The sequence below is a fragment of the Plasmodium gallinaceum genome (genome assembly GCF_900005855.1).
Source record: "Plasmodium gallinaceum strain 8A genome assembly, contig: PGAL8A_v1_86, whole genome shotgun sequence".
Lineage (NCBI taxonomy): Eukaryota > Apicomplexa > Aconoidasida > Haemosporida > Plasmodiidae > Plasmodium > Plasmodium gallinaceum.
The window spans coordinates 12,547-34,786 of NW_021628249.1; the positions used below are offsets into that span (position 1 = coordinate 12,547).

The following is a 22,240-nucleotide window of genomic DNA, read 5'->3' on the forward strand; positions in this document are numbered from 1 at the left end:
AAAAGAAAATTCTATATATATAACATTAAAATTTTCATGTAATTAGTATACGTATAATTTTTGATATTTGCAAATAATTGCTCGTGTTTTTTAATTCAACAGCAATATATATTAATTGCTTAACATAACTCATAACAAATAAATAAATAATTTATAATTAAATATTAATCAACATTCAATAAGGATTTAAATTTTTAATAAAAATAAGGATTTTTATTAAAGTAAATAAATGACTATTCAAAATAAAGAATGTTGAATGAAGTAGATTATGTAATTAAGGATAAAACATTCAAAGCATTTAAAAATATATATAAATACATCAAAATCGTAGAGGCAACTCTACATGTTCTTTATTAATTTGTTTGTTCAGTACACTAATAAAGTCACCGAATACCCATTTAATAAAACACAAAGTTACTGAATAGACAATTAATAAATCAAATGCTCTAGCAAATTCATTGTACAGATAATTAATAAATAAAAAATTACGCTAAAAAGAAATATAGATATATTTTGTTATTCATTTTTGTTGTATGTGTATTTACAATTATAAAAAAAAAAAAAAAAAAAAAAAAAAAAACATTATGATAGCATTTTTTTCTTTTTCTTTAATTGAATAATACGCAATGTTTTTATTTTACGAAATATTAAAAATATAATGTTAAAATTTATTCATATAGAGTATTAGGTTAATGAAATTAAATAGTAATATACTAACGTAATTAATGTTTAATATTAATTGATAAAAGTGTATACTTTGTTTAATATTTTATTTTATTTAAAATAAGTCGAGTTCTCTCATGTTCACTACTAAGTTGCTTTCTTAGTCTAATGAAAACATTGAAGGAAAAATTAATAATAAATACTCCATATTCATTAATATATTAAGCAAAATAAAAAAAAAAAAAGAGATAAAATACATGCTTATAAAATAATAATTCAATTTATTCTTTAGATAATTAATGTATATTCTGTCTTTTAATATATTTAATGGAATTATTCTATAATTCATAATAAAATTATTTACTTCTTTTCTTATGAATTGCATTCTTATTATTATAATTTTCCTTTTAGGTTATATCATATTGGTAGATCCTAAGAATTATAAAAATTTAAGCACATGTAGAAGTTATTTAATCAAAATAATGTATCAATTTTTTTATCATAATTTGGAATATTTTCTTTATTTTTTATATTATTGGTTTTTTGATTTTTTTTCTATCATAACATATGTTAATATTAATATAAAAAAAAATACAAAAGAAAAAAGCATTAATAAAATTTATTTTGTATCTTTAACTAAAAAATAAAAATAAAAACATGCATCACTTTCTGCATGACAAGATGAAATTTTATTTTTATTTTTTCCATTTAATATAATTTTATTTAGTTATTTAATAAAATTCATTTCTTTTTATGTTTGATGTTACCAAACATGAGAAAACAAAAAATTTCTATATATATTACTTTTTCAAAATTTTTATTTATACTATTGTATATATATATATCTTGAATTATTTATATAAAACAAAAATATAAAAATGCTGTATTTATATAAAAATTAAAAACTTAATATAATTATTTACATAATTTTAAATTTATGTTATAATTATGTATCTTTTTTTTTCTAATTAAACATACTTATTTCATATACAATTATATAAAGATCCAATATTAGACTAAAAATCAGTCGTTTACATATTTCACTAAAATATAAACTTATATAATAAAAACGAAACAAATTTCACTGCTCATACAGATAAAATAAGTATCACATCATTACTTATACATTTAAAATTGTTTTTTCTTAATAAAAAATCTATAATTTTAAAAAAATAATGTATTTTATGTTTGCATATTTTTCAATTCACTTTTTTTTGGATCAGTAAGTTCATATTACTATTTTATTATTATTTCTTTATTATATAAATATGTTAAAATTTATTTTTTAAAAATAAAAAATGACATATGAATTTACTTGTTGAAAAATTTATACATATAACAAAATATTTACAGTTCAATGTTATAAATATGAAACACTTCTTCCATGTATATAATCCTAAAATTCTTGCAAATAATGTAAAATATAGACTATTTGCAACTCAAGAAATCACAACTTTAACAATTTATTTATGCAAAATATTAAGATTTTCTATATTAAATAGTACTTGACTTATTTAACTTTTGTATATGTATATATTATTTAAATAAAAAATAATCTGTAACATTACATTATTATTTTGGCTTTAAAATATATAAATATTTGCAGTGTACTGTATTTCCTGTCAAATTATTTATGTTTTTTTCAATAATCAGACTAAGCAGCTTTTCTAAAAGAATCATATAAAATTTATTTTATATTTTAAAATAAAATTGTTATATATTTAAATAAAAAAAATATATTTAGTATATTAAAAAAACATAGATGTATTCAAATATTCAAAAAATTCTAAATATAAATTATTTGCTGATTAAAGCTAATAACAACATTAATGTTAATCATGTAATATATTTAATTAAATACATATACTTTTTAGTAAATAAAAATCATAAATAATTCACATGATATATAACGTATAAATCTTGGATATATGTATGTTCTAGTTACTATTAATAGTGCTATTATTATCATTAATTCGATAAATTTTATAAAATAGATTCAGATGTAATAATTTATTGCCTCACATAAACATATTTTTTTTATTATTTTTACGTTGTTTCTTATTTATATACAAAATGTAAGTGCATGCAAATAATTTAAGTTACATTTTTGTTTTTCAAACTCATTAATATTCAGTTGCATCTTTATAACGATATCAAAATAAAATTTACTAATTAATCCGTTGCTAAAAAAAGCATGATATTATTAATTAAATAAATTTAATTATAACTACTGTAATAAATTAAAATGTATAATCATTTTTATTTTAATATGTTATTACTTGTAAAAAAATTATTGATTTTATGGGATTAAAAATTCCATTTATCATATTTATATAGTTAAAAATTTATTATTACATCACAGTGTTATTCATTTTTGTTGAAGCATAATTATTAGTTTTATTACTATAATTTATATTATACTAAGTTATATTTTTAATTATTATTTCTTTTATAATTGTATAATATAATTTCTCCAAATGCAAAATTTTTCTTTTCATTTTTTTTATCTTTTTTATCTTTTTTTCTTTATATTCAATTTTTCTTTTCTATTATTTTTTCTTTCACCTTTTTTTTTATAGAGTTTTTTTTTTTATTATATTCTTTTTCCTATTTTTTCCGAGTCAATTATTTTTTTATAACAATTAAATTTATTAAGATTTACTTATAAAAAATATTTGTGCATGCAAAAAAGTTAATTTTTGTTATAAATTTTTTTTCTTTTGCTCATATATTTTTTATTTGAAATAATACCTTTAAACTGTTACTAATAAAATTCATCAATATAAAAATAAAATTTTCTATTATTTAATAGGTAAAATAATTATCATAAATCACTAATGTTTTATTATTTTTGTTTGTGTAAAATTTTTTTTTTTTATTCTAAAATTATATGCCTAGCATAATAAATATAATTCATTTGTCAAAGTACACAATTATTTCTGTATTAAAAATATATAACATTATAAAAATACTAATATTGACCTCTTTATTAATACAAAAAAAATTAAAAAAAAAATAAATTATTACTTAAGTAGTATATTTTTCATATATGGAATTATTAATTCTGCTAAACTTATTTTAAGCATTTTCATAAAAATAAATTGACTTCCCCACTAATTATTTACTTAGATTTAATTAATTAAAATTTTACTTATGTTATAAAAAAAAATAGAGAAGAGATTAATAACTCAGATAATTGATATTTGAAAGCAATTTTCATCGTATTTTTTATTTTCGTATAGTTAGAAAAATTAATATTATCTAGAAGAAAATATAATTTCATTGTTTATATTTATGATCAACTGTGAATGAATTCTTTTTAAAAATTTTGTTATATTCTTGAGAATGTATCAATTTAATATGGAAAAAAAACTAATGTATTGTAAAATTTGTATAATAATTTTGTTATATTAAAAATATGTACAAGAACATTTGGAATGAGACAGTTACTTACTACAATAAATACAACAATTGCAAGTTATACTTCAGCTAATTTTAATGTTTCAGAATCAAATAATAATAATAATAATAATAGTAATAGTGTTGATAGTATTTATTTGGTTATTCTTGCATTAATTCTTTCCATAAAATTATTTTTTATGTTTTACACTATCATTTATACTTACAGACGGAGAGTAATATGAAATAATATGAAAAGATGTTATTTACTTATCATATTTATGTAATTATTTCATTAATAAAAATTTACATTATTTTATATTAATTTTATTTGTATAATATATCCAGGGAAGAGCAATATATGATGACCTAATGCTAGAAGTTGAATCAGTAGATTCAGGATATGCAGACATTGAATATGAAGATATAGATGAAGAAATAGATGAAAGAGCAAGAATACTAGATGTAGATGACCGTGCAGAAAGAACAGTAAATGAAAGAGTAACATTAAATGTATATGGGCAAATAAATAGTGAAGAAGATGAAGTAGAAGTAAGAATTTATTAGTTGATTTCATTAAAGTTTTAGAAAATAACAGTAAATTATAAGTGATAAGTTAGCTATGTATTATACCTTTTTAGGAATAAGTCTAACATTCCGATAAACAAAAATATATATTTAGATAAGAAGAAGCATTAACGAAAAATATGTAATTTTTTTTTGTAATTTTTGTTTTTAATAATATTCTATTTTAGTTTTAAAAAAAATAGTAAATAGATATATTTCCTCTTCTACTTGTTTAAAAGTATGAAAAAAAAAAAAAAATTTTTTTTTGTTGATCTTCTAATGAGTACAAATCTTTGAAAAAAATTTGTTAACCTATAATGAAAAATTATTAGTCTAAAAAAGAATGCTATTTTGCATATAAATTGTTTTTGTAATAAAGATTTCCATTTTAATGAAAATATGGTTAATAAAAGGCTTCATTAATCTTTTTGGAAAATAAAAGGACTAGTTAAATGAAGTATACGAAGTTGGTCATGCATATACACACAAAAATAAAAAATTTAATGATTTCTTTTTTGTTTGTACTTTTTAAAAGGAAAGTACAAAAAAATAGTCAGGAAGAAATTGATTAAAAAAAAAAATCAATTTTTTTTAAAATATAAAAAAATAAAAGAAAATAAAAAAAAAAAAAAAAAAAAAAAGAAATTTTTTTTTAGTGATGAATTAAAGAAAATATTTTTTATGATGAATTTTGTAAAAGAAAATTTTATACATATAACAATAAACTTTTTATATAATTATTATTTATATATTTTATTCTGTTTTTGTTAATAATTATTTATGTTTGTTAATACAACACCAATGTAAAATAATTACTGAATATAACTCATAACAAATAAACTAGTAATTATAATTAATTAATAATTAATAATTAATGTTAAATAAGTATTTAAATTTTTAATAAAATAAGGATTTTTTATTAAAGTAAATAAATGCTTATTGAAATAAAAGAATGCTGAACGACGTAGATTATAATTAATGATCACTCGTTCAAAGCAAATAAAAATATACATGAATATACAAAAATCGTAGATGCATTTCTACATGCTCTTTATTAATTGGTTTGTTCACTACTATAGGAAAGTCCCCGAACACCCAGTTAATAAATCAAAATAAGAAGAAATTCTTATTAAATAAAATAAATACCCTTTGTAAAATAAGTATTACGTTTAGAATAGTAAAAACAATTAACTAACATATTTTTATATAAAGAATTAGAAGTATTCTATATATAAACTATTTAGTTTATGCTCTATAATGTAAAGTATAATGTTTAATTATTTATAAAAAAAATTTTCCTTACAAAAACTAAAAATAGTAGAGTATATTCTACGTTTTCCTTATTTGTTCATTAATCTAGCAAAGTCTTTAAACATTCCATTTATAAATCAATTATGATGAATAATGAGAATTACATACTTGCATATCGAAAGTAAAATCGGAAAAAAAGAGAAAATAAAGATAAATGATAAATTGGATATAAACAATTTTACTGATAAAACTTATATAATAACTCAAAATAAAAAGGAATTAAGAAGACAACTATAATATGTTCCATTTTTCATGAGAAGTAAATGTATAAAAAAAAAGAGTGAACATAGATTTTCTATTAGTGCATAAAGGAAAATGAAAAGCTATTATTCTAAATCTTTGAATGAAGTGTTATTAGAGTTACTTGGGAATATTGATAAAAAATCCCATTTGAGCTATATGAGATAATACTGTTATGCAAATTTTATTCATTATATTAGTTAAATAAAGATGGTAGTGAAAGTAACTATCAATTGCCTCTTTGTTAATAAGTATATGATTTTTCAATAAAGAGTTTTATCTATCTCTTTGAACCATCAATAGGATTAAATGAAATATAACTCCAAGTTTACTTATGCATGCAAAATATTTAAGAAAATGCATACACTGAAGTTTACAAAAAGATGATTTATGCCTTTGTTTTATTAACTGGGTGTTCAGAGACTTTGCTAGAGTACTGAACAAACCAATTAATAAAGAGCATTTAGAGATGACTCTACGATTTTCTTATACTTATGTATATTTTTATATGCTTTGAACGAATGATCTTTAATCTTCATAGTAGTAAATTCGCAAGACAATGTGGAGTAAATAAAACACTAAAGAAAATACAAAAACATTTTTGTTGGTCCAATATTAGTAAAGATATTAAAGAATATGTTACAAATTGTTTACTTTATCAAGTAATGCGTAATCGGAAATTTAAATCTAATGATAAGCAAGTTTTTATCAAAAATGAATGTATTTGATATGGTTTCATTAGATATTATAGGTCTTGAAACATGGAAAGGTACAGAATACTATATACAAGTAGCAATAAATCATCATTCACGTTTTATGGTGATGAACATAACTAATAAAACACCTAATGCTATGGATGCAATTAACATTATAAAGAAAACATGGATACCCATATTTGGATGCCCTGCAAGCATCTTAACAGATCGCGGTTCAATTTATACTAGTCAAGAATTTCATGACTATTTTACAAAAGAAATACAGGTTAAATTGTATCATACCAGCACATATTATCCACAAGGACACTGTATAAATTAAAGCTCTCATAAAAGCTTGATTATATCATTAAGACTTTATATGAAGAAAAAGATATAACTTTTGAAGAAATAGTACAAAATGCAGTACTAATATATAATAATACACGTCATGGAGATATAGGAGAAACACCCTATTTTGCTATGTTTGGGATAAATTGTATCTGTCCAGGGTTTACATAATTAGTACGAGAAACAACTTCTGAAATGAGGATTATATACTTAAACGATAAATGGAAAAACATACATGAAGATGTAATGAAATCAAAAGAAAACCTATAATTGAGAATAAAAATATTAAAGTTGGAGATATTATCTCATACGAATTATCCGAATACAAAAGGAATCAAATGAAACACTATAGCAGAAATATACAAAATAAACCATATTGTTCATTTCCTCATAGAGTAACTAAAATTGAAAGAATAATTCTGAAAGTATTACCTATATATTATAGAGGTAAAGAAGTACAAATTCCAATGTCAAAAATAAAATTGTTGAGTAACAAATATTGTACCCAAAATTTATTTATAACTACGATTGAAAATCAATCGATGTTATTGCAACAATTATAATTTATGATTATTTGATNAGATCCTTCAATAAAATTCTCAATAGTTTCTTTATTCGAATTCTCTAATTCATCTACTTTTACTTCAGATTTAACTTCCATGATATATTTTCTTCTCTTTTCCACTTTTCATTTTTTTCCATTATGCTCTTTTCCAACTCTTCCTTTTATCATTTTATTTTCCCACTCTTCTTTTCATTTAGCATTTTCTCTTCAAACTTTTCAATTACTTTTAGCATTCTCTCTTCCCCCTCTTCCTTATTTTTTTGTATTTTCTTTTCCAACTCCATTTTTTCTATTAGCATTCTCTTTTTCCATTTTTCGCCTTCTTCTGTAATTCGCTTTTTCCGCCCTTCTAATACTTTTAGCATACTCTCATCAAACACTTGCTTTTCTTTTAGCGTTCTTTCCCACTCTTCCTTATGTCTTAGAACTCCCTTTTCCCAATGTTCCATTTCTTTTTTTTTTTTTAGCAGTTTCTCTTGATCCTTTTCCATTTTTTTTTTTTCTTCTTGCATTTCCTTTTCCAAATCATCTTTCATCTTTTTATTGCAATTGTTCAATATCTTCTGCAACCTAACTCTCATTTCATGTTTAGCTTTAAATTTAGGAAAGTAATTGTTCAATATCTTCTCCAATCTAACTCTCATTTCATGTTTAGCTTTAAATTTAGGAAAGTAATTTCTCTGTAAATTATTACAAATGATTTAAAATTTTGTTTTTATAATACATATAAAGTTTATAATTATGAACTTTATTTTACCGCAAAACGAAGGAAAGAAATAATAATGATAACTAACTGAAAAATACTTAACGACTTTATGATTTTTCAATAAAGAGTTTTATCTATCTCTTTGAACCATCAATAGGATTAAATGAAATATAACTCCAAGTTTACTTATGCATGCAAAATATTTAAGAAAATGCATACACTGAAGTTTACAAAAAGATGATTTATGCCTTTGTTTTATTAACTGGGTGTTCAGAGACTTTGCTAGAGTACTGAACAAACCAATTAATAAAGAGCATTTAGAGATGACTCTACGATTTTCTTATACTTATGTATATTTTTATATGCTTTGAACGAATGATCTTTAATCATATACTACTTCGTTCAGCATTCTTTTGCTTCAATAAGTATTTATTTACTTTAATAAATAAATCCTTATTTTATTAAAAATTTAAACACTTATTTAACATTAACTATTAATTGATTATAATTATTAGTTTATTCATTATGAGTTATATTCAGCAATCATTTTATATTGCTATCGAATTAACAAAACACAAATACTTATTAAAAATGCAAATAAATTATATGCATATTAATTACATGAAAATTTTATCTTCATATGTATAAAATTTTCTCTCACAAATTCAAAATATAAATATTATAAAAATTAAACGCTTTACAAAAATATCATTATCTTTTGTAAAAAAAATCTCTCTCTCTCTCTGATTTTTTTTTCTCTTTTCAAAAAAAAAATAAAAATTAAATCTTTTTTATGTTTTTTTTTTTTTTTATCTTTATCTTTTTCGAAAGAAACATTTCTCAAAAAAAAATTCAAATAATTTTTTTTTTTTTTTTTTTTTTTAGTTAGCACAACTAACTATGTATTCTCCACATAGCTAGTCCTTTTATAGCCAAAAAGGTTAATGAAGCTTTTTATTAACCAGCCTTCTACTTTGAACTTTCATTTTAAAGGGATAATTTTTTTTATCATTGTATAAATTTAATACATATATATATATGGAAAGAAAAAAAAGAAATTTAGTGATTTTTTAATTGAATAACAAAAAATTGGTTATTAAAAAAGAAAAAGTTAATGACATGTAAAAGTTATATTTTTGATGTTAGATAGTAAATATGTATTATATTTAAAAGTTTACAAATTATTATTATTTGTGTTTTAATAATATTATTTAATAGTTTTTATTAAGATATATGAATATTATTTTAAATTGGTAGATCATTAAAAATAAATAAGGTATTAACCTAGTATTAATTCTAAGATTCAAGCTTCTAATAATTTTTTTATCTAATATCGTGTGGCATTATTATATAAAAATCATTTAATTTATATAATAAATTATTTTGTAAAAATAAAATTAGTACATATCACTAGACATTATGTTTATGGTTAATAAAAGGCTTCATTAACCTTTTTGGTAATAAAAAGGACTAGCTGTATGAAGAATACCTAGTTATGCACACGCACAAAAAAAAAAAAAAAAAAAAAAAAATTATTTAATTTTTTTTTTTATATTTTCCTTTTAATAAATGGAGATACGTAAAAAAAAAATATATTTATTTTTTTTTTAATGATTTAATTCATGAGAAAAAGATTGGTTAAATAAAAATCGAGAGTAAGATTTAGTACCAATAAAAATTAGATCTTAAACAGATAATAAGGTTTATGTGAAAGAGTTTAATTTGTATATTATATATATTTTTAATTTGTGTGAGAATATTTTATACATATGACAATCATATTTTAACGTAATTAATATTCATATAATTAATTTGCATTTTTATTAATTGTTTATGTTTGTTAATTCATCAGAAATATATTTAAATTGCTGAACATAACTCATAATAAAGAAATAAGTAAATTGCAATTAAATAATAATCAATATTCATTAAGGTTTTAAATTTTTAATAATATTAAAGATTTTTATTAAAATAAATAGATGCCTATTTAAATCAAAGAATGGTGAACGAAGTAGAGCACATTACTAAGAATCACTCGTTCAAAGAATATAAAAGTATATAAAAATACACCAAAATCGTAGAGGCAACTCTACATTCTCTTTATTAATTTGTTTGTTCAGTACTCTAGCAAAGTTACCGAACACCCAGTTAATAAATCAGTAATACAAGTTTATTCACCGGTCAAAAAAGAAAAATTTTAATTTAATTTTTTTAAGTTTATCCCTTTTAAGAAAATTTTTATTTTTTGTCAATAAATGGTTAATATAATTGAGTTTTGTTTTAATTTTTATATATTTTAATTTATTTAAAAAAAATGAAAACGAATTCGTAAATAGATATTTATAAAAATGTTATTAAAAGATTCTTACTTAAAAATCAATATTTAACGATGATTTAAATTTAAACAAAAATAAAATGATTCTAATATAAAGTAAATAATATCATATAAACATAATAAATATACAATGAAGCAAGCTATATATATAAGGTTTATTATTTTTTATGAATATATAACTTTTATAACTATTAAATTAGAAGTAAAAACTCTATATGCTTTTTATTTATTTGACCATTTAAATATCATATAAATTGTTGATCTGTTAATTAATAAATTAGTAAATTTATTAATAAAAAGAATTATTAACCTTTTTTTAGAATGAAAATAACTAGATATACTGGAAATACATAGTTATCCATGCAAGATATAGATAAATATAAAAAAAGAATTACTTGTTAATTATTTTTATTTTCTTTTTATGAAAGATATATGTAAAAAAATATTTTTTTATATTTTTTAAAAAGATTTAACTATCAAAACAAAAAGTTCAAAAAAGATGAGAAAGAATTTGTTCACCAGAGAGTTTCCTAATTGTGAATTTTTATTTTGAGTTTTTTTTTTTTAAAAAAATTTTATACAGATAATAATAAAATTTTCATGTTTGTAACATTTATATAATTTAATTTATATTTCATTAATTATGTGTGTTAACTTGAAAGCATTAGATTTGAGTGTCTTAACATTCTTCATAACATTATAAGTAAGAATATATTTCATTAAAATGAACATTCAATGAGGATTTAAATTTTTTCATAAAAATATGAATTTTTATTAAAGTAAATAAATTCCATTTGAAAACAAAGAATTTTCAGCGAAGTAGGTTATATTAATTCAGTTTATTTGTTTTGTAACATTTCAAATTATACATGAATTCATTAAATTAGTAAAGATAATTCTACATACTCCTTATTAATACATTTGTTTAGAANTTAAAAATTTTTCAATAACTTTATTTTGCATATACTATTTTATTTTAATATATTATTCTGAATACAATCAATAGCTTTAATGATACTTTAAGCTTTTAATAAAAAAGAAATGTTAAACAAAATAAACTATTTATCTCATCCTTTTTTATTATATAAAGTTTTCTTACTGAATTATTAACTGGATGTTCGGTGACTTTGCTAGAGTACTGAACAAACAAATTAATAAAGAGCATGTAGATTTAACTCTACGGTTTTGATGTATTTATATATATTTTTAAATGCTTTGAACGAGTGATTCTTAATAATGTGATCTACTTTGTTCAACATTCTTTAATTTCAATAGGCATTTACATACTTTAATAAAAATCTTTATTTTTATTAAAAATTAAAATCCTTATTGAATATTTATCATTAATTAAATGTATATTACTTGTTTCTTTGTTATGAGTTATGTTCAATAAATATATACTGCTGTTGAATTAACAAACTAAACAATTAGTGACAATACAAATTAATTATATAAATATTAATTACGTGAAAATTTTATTATTATATATATAAAATTTTCTCTTACAAAATTAATTAAATCATACTATCTTAAAAAAAAAATATATTTTTTTTTTTTTTTTTTTTTTTTTTTTTTTTTTTTTTTTTTTTTTTTTTTTTTTTTTTTTTTATATTAATTACTCCATTTAAAATATTCAATTTAAGATTTTCCTCTTCTATATTCATTATATTATAACTATAATATAATGGTACATTATTTTTATAGGTTTTAATATATTCCTAATGTTTTCATTTAATTTATTATTTTTATGTTTAATAACTTTGGTAAAGCATTGAAAAAACCAATAAAAATAAGTTACATATATCTATCTCTATTATTTTTACCTAATATAAAAGTACCTTGGTTATAAATAAGTTAATAATTAGTCTATAAATATTATTATCTACCTATTTTAAATGATAATTAAATAAATAAAATAAGTAAAAACATTTTTATTTGTACGTTTTAAGTATGCTAGGGAAATGTGAACATCTAAATGCACATGTTAAAAATGCATATAAAAAAATGTATGCGTCCCAAGAAAAAAATAGATTTATTATATTTTATTATTTTGTATTCACTTGCAAATAAAAAAAGGTGTACTTTATTTTTTTTTTTTTTTTTTGGATTTATGATAACTCAAGAAATTTTAATAAAAAAAAAAATAAGGTGATTAAAAGCTTAATGTTAAATATTGTATTTATAGAATATTGTGAAAATGAACCTACATAATAAATAATAGAATATATATTTAATATAAACCAAAATAAGTGATTTATGTAATAAATGATTTTATTTTAAATAAAATAAATAGAATTTTTTATGGATAACCTTTGTTAAATTGATTATTTAAATTACTATAAAAATCTTTAAACATTTAATAAAACAATATATAACTACATTATATTAAATGAAATATATAGTTTATTACATGTGACATATATAACTCTTTAAATAAAAATATACTTACATTTCTTTATTCTCAATGTAATAACATTTTATAAGACCAATTGAAGTAATTTAATAAAAAGACATTTTTATTTTTATTAAAATTTAAATACTCATTAGAGAAATTTTTGATTATATCAAAAATAATCTTTTTATATAAAATAATAAATTTCCATTAAAATAATTAACAAACATTTCAAAGATTAGTATAAATTAATTTATATAACAGTAACATTTCTCATCTGTAGTTAATAAAAAAAATTACTAACCTTTTTAAGATTGAAAAGGATTAGCTGTACGAAAAATACATAGTTAACTTTACATGAACTAAATAAAAAAAAAAAAATTTATTTGTTAATTTCTTTTTGTTTCTTTTTGTAAATTAAATGCTCAAAAAAAATAAATTTATTTCTTTTTGAGAAAGATTTAAAGGTTATAATAAAATTTCTCGAAAAAGATTAAAATTAATTTATTCACAACAGAGTTTCTTTATAGTGATTTTTTATTTTAAATTTTTAGGAGAAAATTTTATATATATTATAATATAATTTTCGTTTTTGTATTATTTATATATTTTTATTGTGTGTTTCATTAATACTTATATTTATTAATTTAAAAAAAATACACTTTAGGTAAAATATATTTATTAAGAATTAATTTTCAATGAAGATTTAAATTTTTAATAAAAATACGAATTTTCATTAAAATGAATATAAGCCACTCGAAAATCAATAAATTCTCAAAGAAGGAGAATATATAAATACATTTTACTTGTTGATGTTATTTAAAATTATACATAAATTGATTAAATTAATAAAGACAACTCTACACTCTCTTTATTAATTTGTTTGTTCAGTACACTAATAAAGTCACCGAATACCCATTTAATAAAACACAAAGTTACTGAATAGACAATTAATAAATCAAATGCTCTAGCAAATTCATTGTACAGATAATTAATAAATAAAAAATTACGCTAAAAAGAAATATAGATATATTTTGTTATTCATTTTTGTTGTATGTGTATTTACAATTATAAAAAAAAAAAAAAAAAAAAAAAAAAAAAAACATTATGATAGCATTTTTATTCTTTTTCTTTAATTGAATAATACGCAATGTTTTTATTTTAAGAAATATTAAAAATATAATGTTAAAATTTATTCATATAGAGTATTAAGTGAATAAAATTAAATAGTAATATACTAACGTAATTAATGCCTAATATTAATTGATAAAAGTGTATAATTTGTTTAATATTTTATTTTATTTAAAATAAGTCGAGTTCTTTCCTCATGTTCTCTACATAGTTGTTTTATAAGTCTAATGAAAACATTGAAAGAAAAATTAATAATAAATATTCCATATTCATTAATATATTAAGCAAAATATAAAAAAAAGAAAAAATACATGCTTATAAAATAATAATTCAATTTATTTTTCAGATAATTAAAGTATATTCTGTCTTATAATATATTTAATGAAATTATTCTATAATTCATAATAAAATTATTTACTTCTTTTCTTATGTACTGTATTCTTATTATTATATATTTCCTTTTAAGTTATATCATATTGGTAGATCCTAAAAATTATATAAATTTAAGCACATATGGAAGTTATTTAATCAAAATAATGTATCAATTTTTTTATCAAAATTTGGAATATTTTCTTTATTCTTTATATTATTGTTTCTTTGATTTTTTTTCTATCATAACATGTGTTAGTATCAATATAAAAAAAATACGAAAAAACAAAGCGTGAATAAAATTTATTTTGTATCTTTACCTAAAAAATAAAAATAAAAACATGCATCAGTTTCTATATGACAAGATGAAATTTTATTTTTATTTTTTCTATTTAATATAATTTTATTTAGTTATTTAATAAAATTCATTTCTTTTCATGTTTGATGTTACCTAACATGAGAAAACAAAAAATTTCTATGAATATTACTTTTTCGAAATTTTTATTTATACTATTGTATATATATATATCTTTAATTATTTATATAAAACAAAAATATAAAAATGCTGTATTTATATAAAAATTAAAAACTTAATATAAGTATTTACATAATTTTAAATTTATGTTATAAATATGTATCTTTTTTTTTCTAATTAAACATATTTATTTCATATACAATTATATAAAGATCCAATATTCCACTAAAAATCAGTTGTTTACATATTTCACTAAAATATAAACTTATATATTAAAAGAGCAAACAAATTCACTGCTCATACAGATAAAATAAGTAAGACATCATTAATTATACATTTAAAATTGTTTTTTCTTAATAAAAGATCTATAATTTTAAAAAAATTATTTATTTTATGTTTGCATATTTTTCAATTCACTTTCTTTTGGATCAGTAAGTTCATATTACTATTTTATTATTATTTCTTTATTATATAAATATGTTAAAATTTATTTTTTAAAAATTAAAAATGACATATGAATATAGTTGAAAATTTTATACATATANTTGAACATATGATTCTTAATTATATGCTCTACTTCGTTCAGAATACTTTAACTTCAATAGACATTTATTTACTTTAATAAAAATCCCTATTTTTTTAAAAATTTAAATCCTTATTGAATATTGACTATTAATTAAATGTAAAATACTTATTTCTTTCTTATGAGTTATGTTCAGCAATTTAAACATATTGCTGTTGAATTAACAAACATAAACAATTAGTAAAAATGCAAATAAATTATATGAATATTAATTACGTGAAAATTTTATTATCACATGTATAAAATTTTCTTTCACAAGCTCAACATATAAATATTATGCAAATTAAACTATTTTATAAATACATTATTATCTTTTGTAAAAAAAAATCTCCCTCTCAATAAGAATCCTTCTGTCTCCTTTGCCAAAAAAAAAAATAAAATATTTTTTTTTTTTTTTTTTTTTTATCTTTATCTTTTTCAAAATAAACATATCTCAAAAAAAAAATCCAATAATTTTTTTTTTTTTTTTTTTTTTTATAGTTAGCACAACCAACTATGTATTCTCCACATAGCTAATCCTTTTTATTAATTAAACATATTTATTTCATATACAATTATATAAAGATCCAATATTCCACTAAAAATCAGTTGTTTACATATTTCACTAAAATATAAACTTATATATTAAAAGAGCAAACAAATTCACTGCTCATACAGATAAAATAAGTAAGACATCATTAATTATACATTTAAAATTGTTTTTTCTTAATAAAAGATCTATAATTTTAAAAAAATTATTTATTTTATGTTTGCATATTTTTCAATTCACTTTCTTTTGGATCAGTAAGTTCATATTACTATTTTATTATTATTTCTTTATTATATAAATATGTTAAAATTTATTTTTTAAAAATTAAAAATGACATATGAATATAGTTGAAAATTTTATACATATAACAAAATATTTACAGTTCAATGTTATAAATATGAAACACGTCTTCCATGTATATAATCCTAAAATTCTTGCAAATAATGTAAAATGTAGACTATTTGCAACTCAAGAAATCATAATTTTAACAATTTATATATGTAAAATATTAAGATTTTCTATTTTAAATAGTAGTTGACTTATTTAACTTTTGTATATGTATATATCATTTAAATAAAAAATAATCTGTAACATTGCATTATTATTTTAGCTTTAAAATATATAAATATTTGCAGTGTTCTGTAGTTCCTGTCAAATTATTTATGTTTTTTTCAATAATCGGACTAAGCAGCTTTTCTAAAAGTATCATATAAAATTTTTTTTTATATTTTAAAATAAAATTGTTATATATTTAAATTAAAAAAAAATATTTGGTATATTAAAAAAACATAGATGTATTCAAATATTCGAAAAACTCTACATATAAAATATTTGCTTATTAAAGCTAATAACAACATTAATATTAATTATGTAATATATTTAATTAAATATATATACTTTTTAGTAAATAAAAATCATAAATAATTCACATGATATATAACGTATAAATCTTGGATATATGTATGTTCTAGTTACTATTAATAGTGCTATTATTATCATTAATTTGATAAATTTTATAAAATTGATTCAGATGTAATAATTTATTTCCTCACATAAACATATTTTTTTTATTATTTTTACGTTGTTTCTTATTTATATACAAAATGTAAGTGCATGCAAATAATTTAAGTTACATTTTTGTTTTTCAAACTCATTAATATTCAGTTGCATCTTTATAACGATATCAAAATAAAATTTACTAATTAATCCGTTGCTAAAAAAAGCATGATATTATTAATTAAATAAATTTAATTATAACTACTGTAATAAATTAAAATGTATAATCATTTTTATTTTAATATGTTATTACTTGTAAAAAAATTATTGATTTTATGGGATTAAAAATTCCATTTATCATATTTATATAGTTAAAAATTTATTATTACATCACAGTGTTATTCATTTTTGTTGAAGCATAATTATTAGTTTTATTACTATAATTTATATTATACTAAGTTATATTTTTAATTATTATTTCTTTTATAATTGTATAATATAATTTCTCCAAATGCAAAATTTTTCTTTTCATTTTTTTTATCTTTTTTATCTTTTTTTCTTTATATTCATTTTTTCTTTTTTATTATTTTTTCATTCACCTTTTTTTTTATAGATTTTGCATTTTTTTATTATGTTTTTTTTTCTACTTTTTCCCAGTCAATTATTTTTTTATAACAATTAAATTTATTAAGATTTACTTATAAAAAATATTTGTGCATGCAAAAAAGTTAATTTTTGTTATAAATTTTTTTTCTTTTGCTCATATATTTTTTATTTGAAATAATACCTTTAAACAGTTACTAATAAAATTCATCAATATAAAAATAAAATTTTCTATTATTTAAGGGATAAAATGATTATTATAAATCACTAATGTTTTATTATTTTTTGTTTGTGTAATATTTTTTTTTTTATTCTTAAATTATATGCCTAGCATAATATAATTCATTTCTCAAAGGACACAATTATTTCTGTATTAAAAAAATATAACACTTAAAAAATACTAATAATGACCTCTTTATTAATACAAAAAAAATTAAAAAAAAAATAAATTATTACTTATGTTCTATATTTTTCATATATGGAATTATTAATCCAGTTAAACTAATTTTAAGAATTTTCATGAAAATAAATTGACGTCCCCATTAATTATTTACTTAGATTTAATTAATTAAAATTTTACTTATGTTATAAAAAAAAATAGAGAAGAGATTAATAACTCAGATAATTGATATTTGAAAGCAATTTTCATCGTATTTTTTATTTTCGTATAGTTAGAAAAATTAATATTATCTAGAAGAAAATATAAAGTCACTGTTTATATTTATGAGCAAACTGTGAATGAATTCTTATTAAAGATATTGTTACAAAGTTGAGAGTATATCAATTTAATATGGAAAAAAAACTATTGTATTGTAAACTTTGCATGATACTTTTGTTATATTAAAAATAGGTACAAGCGCTTTCGGAATGAGACATTTACTTAATATATTAAATAAAACACTTGCAAATAATAGTTCTAATAATTCTAATGTTTCAGCATATAATATTTTAGACTCTAAAATTAATAGGGTTATACTTGCATTAATTCTTTCCATTAACATATTTTTTATGTTTTACACTATCATTCATATTTACAGACTGAGAGTAATATAAAATAATATGAAAAGATGTTATTTACATATCATATTTATGTAATTATTTCATTAATAAAAATTGACATTAATTTACATTAATTTTATTTGTATAATATATCCAGCGAAGAGCAGTACATGATAACCTAATGCTAGAAGTTGAATCAGTAGATTCAGGATATGAAGACATTGAAGATGAAGATATAGATGAAGAAATAGATGAAGGAGCAAGAATAGTAGATGTAGATGACAGTGTAGAAAGAATAGTAAATGAAAGAGTAACATTAAATGTACATGGGCAAATAAATAGTGAAGAAGATGAAGTAGTAGTAAGAATTTATTAGTTGATTTGATAAACGATTTAGAAAATAATAGTAAATTATAAGTGATAAGTTAGCTATATATTATACCTTTTTAGGAATAAGTCTAACATTCCCATAAACGAAATTGTATATTTAGATAAGAGGAAGCATAATCGAAAAATAACTAATTTTTTTTTGTAATTTTTGTTTTTAATAAAATTCTATTTTAGTTTTAAAAAAAAAGTAAATAGATATATTTCCTCTTCTACTTTTTTAAAAGAATGAAAAAAAAAAAATTTTTTTTTGTTGATCTTCTAATGAGTACAAATCTTTGAAAAAAATTTGTTAACATATGATGAAAAATTATTAGTTTATAAAAGAATGCTATTTTGCATATAAATTGTTTTTGTAATAAAGATTTGTGTTTTAATGAAAATAAGAAGAAATTCTTATTAAATAAAATAAATACCCTTTGTAAAATAAGTATTACGTTTAGAATAGTAAAAACAATTAATTAACATATTTTTATATAAAGAATTAGAAGTATTCTATATTTAAACTATTTATTTTATGCTATATAATGTAACGTATAAAGTTTAATTATTTAAAAAAAAAATATTCCTTACAATAACTTAAATAGTAGAGGTTATTCTACGTTTTCCTTATTTGTTCATTAATCTAGCAAAGTCTTTAAACATTCCATTTATAAATCAATTATGATTAATAATGTGAATTACATACTTTCATATCGAAAGTAAAATCGGAAAAAAAGAGAAAATAAAGATCCATGATAAATTGGATATAAACAATTTTACTGATAAAACTTATATAATAACTCAAAATAAAAAGGAATTAGGAAGACAACTATAATATGTTCCATTTTTCTTGAGAAGTAAATGTATAAAAAAAAAAGAGTAAACATAGATTTTCTATTAGTGTATAAAGGAAAATGAAAAACTATTTTTCTAAATCTTTCAATGAAGCGTTATTAGATTTACGCAGGAACATTTATAAAAAATCCTATTTGGCTATATGAGATAATACTGTTACGTAAATTTTATTCATTATATTAGTTAAATAAAGATGGTATTGAAAGTAACTATCAATTGTCTCTGTGTTAATAAGTATATAATTTTTCAATAAAGAGTTTTATCTATCCCTTTGAACCATCAATAGGACTAAATAAAATATAATAACTACAAGTTTAGTTATGCATGCAAAATACTTAAGAAAATGCATACACTGAAGTTTACAAAAAGATAATATATACCTTCTACTTTGCACTTTCATTTTAAGGGGACATTTTTTTTATTTATAGAATAAATTTAATACATATATATATGGAAAAAAAAAAAAAAAATTTAGTAATTTTTCAATTCAATAACAAATAATTAGTTATTAAAAAAGAAAAAGTTAATAACATATAAAAGTTATATTTTTAATGTAAGATAGTAAATATGTATTGTATTTTAAGAGTTTACAAATTATTATTATTTGTGTCTTAATAATATTATTTAATAGTTTTTATTTAGATATATGAACATTATTTTAAATTGGTAGTTCATTAAATATAAATAAGGTATTAACCTAGTATTAATTCTAAGATTCAAGCTTCTAATAATTTGTTTATCTAATATCGTATGGCATTATTATATAAAAATCGTTTAATTTATATAATAAATTATTTTGTAAAAATAAAATTAGTACATATCACTAGACNTATTTTTCATATGAATACTTTTTCTCTATATATGTGTATTTTTAGGTAATTATATATATCTACTCCGTATCATTTTTCTTTCTGGAAAAAAAAAAAAAAAATTTAGTAATTTTTCAATTCAATAACAAATAATTAGTTATTAAAAAAGAAAAAGTTAATAACATATAAAAGTTATATTTTTAATGTAAGATAGTAAATATGTATTGTATTTTAAGAGTTTACAAATTATTATTATTTGTGTCTTAATAATATTATTTAATAGTTTTTATTTAGATATATGAACATTATTTTAAATTGGTAGTTCATTAAATATAAATAAGGTATTAACCTAGTATTAATTCTAAGATTCAAGCTTCTAATAATTTGTTTATCTAATATCGTATGGCATTATTATATAAAAATCGTTTAATTTATATAATAAATTATTTTGTAAAAATAAAATTAGTACATATCACTAGACATTATGTTTATGGTTAATAAAATGCTTCATTAACCTTTTTGGTAATAAAAAGGACTAGCTATATTAAGAATACCTAGTTATGCACACGCGCAAAAAAAAAAAAAAAAATTATTTAATTTTTTTTTTTATATTTTTCTTTTAATAAATGGAGATACGTAAAAAAAAAAAATATATTTATTTTTTTTTTAATGATTTAATTCATGAGAAAAAGATTGGTTAAATAAAAATCGAGAGTAAGATTTAGTACCAATAAAAATTAGATCTTAAACAGATAATAAGGTTTATGCGAAAGAGTTTAATTTGTATATTATATATATTTTTAATTTGTGACAGAAAATTTTATGCATATGACAATAATATTTTCACGTAATTAATATTTATATAATTAATTTACATTTTTACTCATTGTTTATGTTTGTTAATTTAACAGTAATATATTTAAATTGCTTAACATAACTCATAACAAAGAAATAAATAAATTACAATTAAATAATAATCAATATTCAATGAGGATTTAAATTTTTAATAAAATTAAGGATTTTTATTAAAATAAATAAATGCCTATTTAAATCAAAGAATGCTAAAAGAAGTATAGCATATAATTAAGAATCACTCGTTCAAAGCATATAAAAGTATATATAAATACACGAAAATCGTAGAGGCAACTCTACATGCTCTTTGTTATTTTGTTTGTTATGTACTCTGGAAAAGTCATCGAACAGACTATTAATAAATGAGTTCATTCCTTTCAACTTGCCAAAAAAAAAAACAAACTTTTTTTTTAATAATAAACATATCTGACTATTAATTTTTCTTAATC

General features: G+C 18.7%; 3 protein-coding genes across 3 annotated transcripts, besides 8 other annotated features; 2 read left to right on the forward strand and 1 right to left on the reverse strand.

The window, feature by feature from the left end:
• Nucleotides 1-428: a repeat region.
• A 3,672-nt stretch (nucleotides 429-4,100) lies between these two features.
• Nucleotides 4,101-4,629, forward strand: PGAL8A_00272500 (hypothetical protein; the record flags this gene model as incomplete). Its single annotated transcript, XM_028671708.1, has 2 exons — nucleotides 4,101-4,298; nucleotides 4,411-4,629. The coding sequence occupies 2 exons, from the start codon at nucleotides 4,101-4,103 to the stop codon at nucleotides 4,627-4,629; spliced, it is 417 nt and encodes a 138-aa protein (XP_028528334.1).
• A 380-nt stretch (nucleotides 4,630-5,009) lies between these two features.
• Nucleotides 5,010-5,740: a repeat region.
• Nucleotides 5,741-6,714: 974 nt separating this feature from the next.
• Nucleotides 6,715-7,720: a repeat region.
• A 232-nt stretch (nucleotides 7,721-7,952) lies between these two features.
• Nucleotides 7,953-8,468, reverse strand: PGAL8A_00272600 (fam-i protein; the record flags this gene model as incomplete). Its single annotated transcript, XM_028671709.1, has 1 exon — nucleotides 7,953-8,468. A coding segment is annotated over one exon (516 nt), but the record flags the coding sequence as incomplete, so codon positions are not given.
• Nucleotides 8,469-8,744: 276 nt separating this feature from the next.
• Nucleotides 8,745-9,458: a repeat region.
• Nucleotides 9,459-10,119: 661 nt separating this feature from the next.
• Nucleotides 10,120-10,655: a repeat region.
• Nucleotides 10,656-11,926: 1,271 nt separating this feature from the next.
• Nucleotides 11,927-12,370: a repeat region.
• A 3,371-nt stretch (nucleotides 12,371-15,741) lies between these two features.
• Nucleotides 15,742-16,302: a repeat region.
• Nucleotides 16,303-18,774: 2,472 nt separating this feature from the next.
• Nucleotides 18,775-19,282, forward strand: PGAL8A_00272700 (hypothetical protein; the record flags this gene model as incomplete). The annotated part of the gene is made up of 2 exons (XM_028671711.1): nucleotides 18,775-18,951; nucleotides 19,064-19,282. The coding sequence occupies 2 exons, from the start codon at nucleotides 18,775-18,777 to the stop codon at nucleotides 19,280-19,282; spliced, it is 396 nt and encodes a 131-aa protein (XP_028528336.1).
• A 2,341-nt stretch (nucleotides 19,283-21,623) lies between these two features.
• Nucleotides 21,624-22,160: a repeat region.
• The last annotated feature ends 80 nt before the right edge of the window (nucleotides 22,161-22,240 follow it).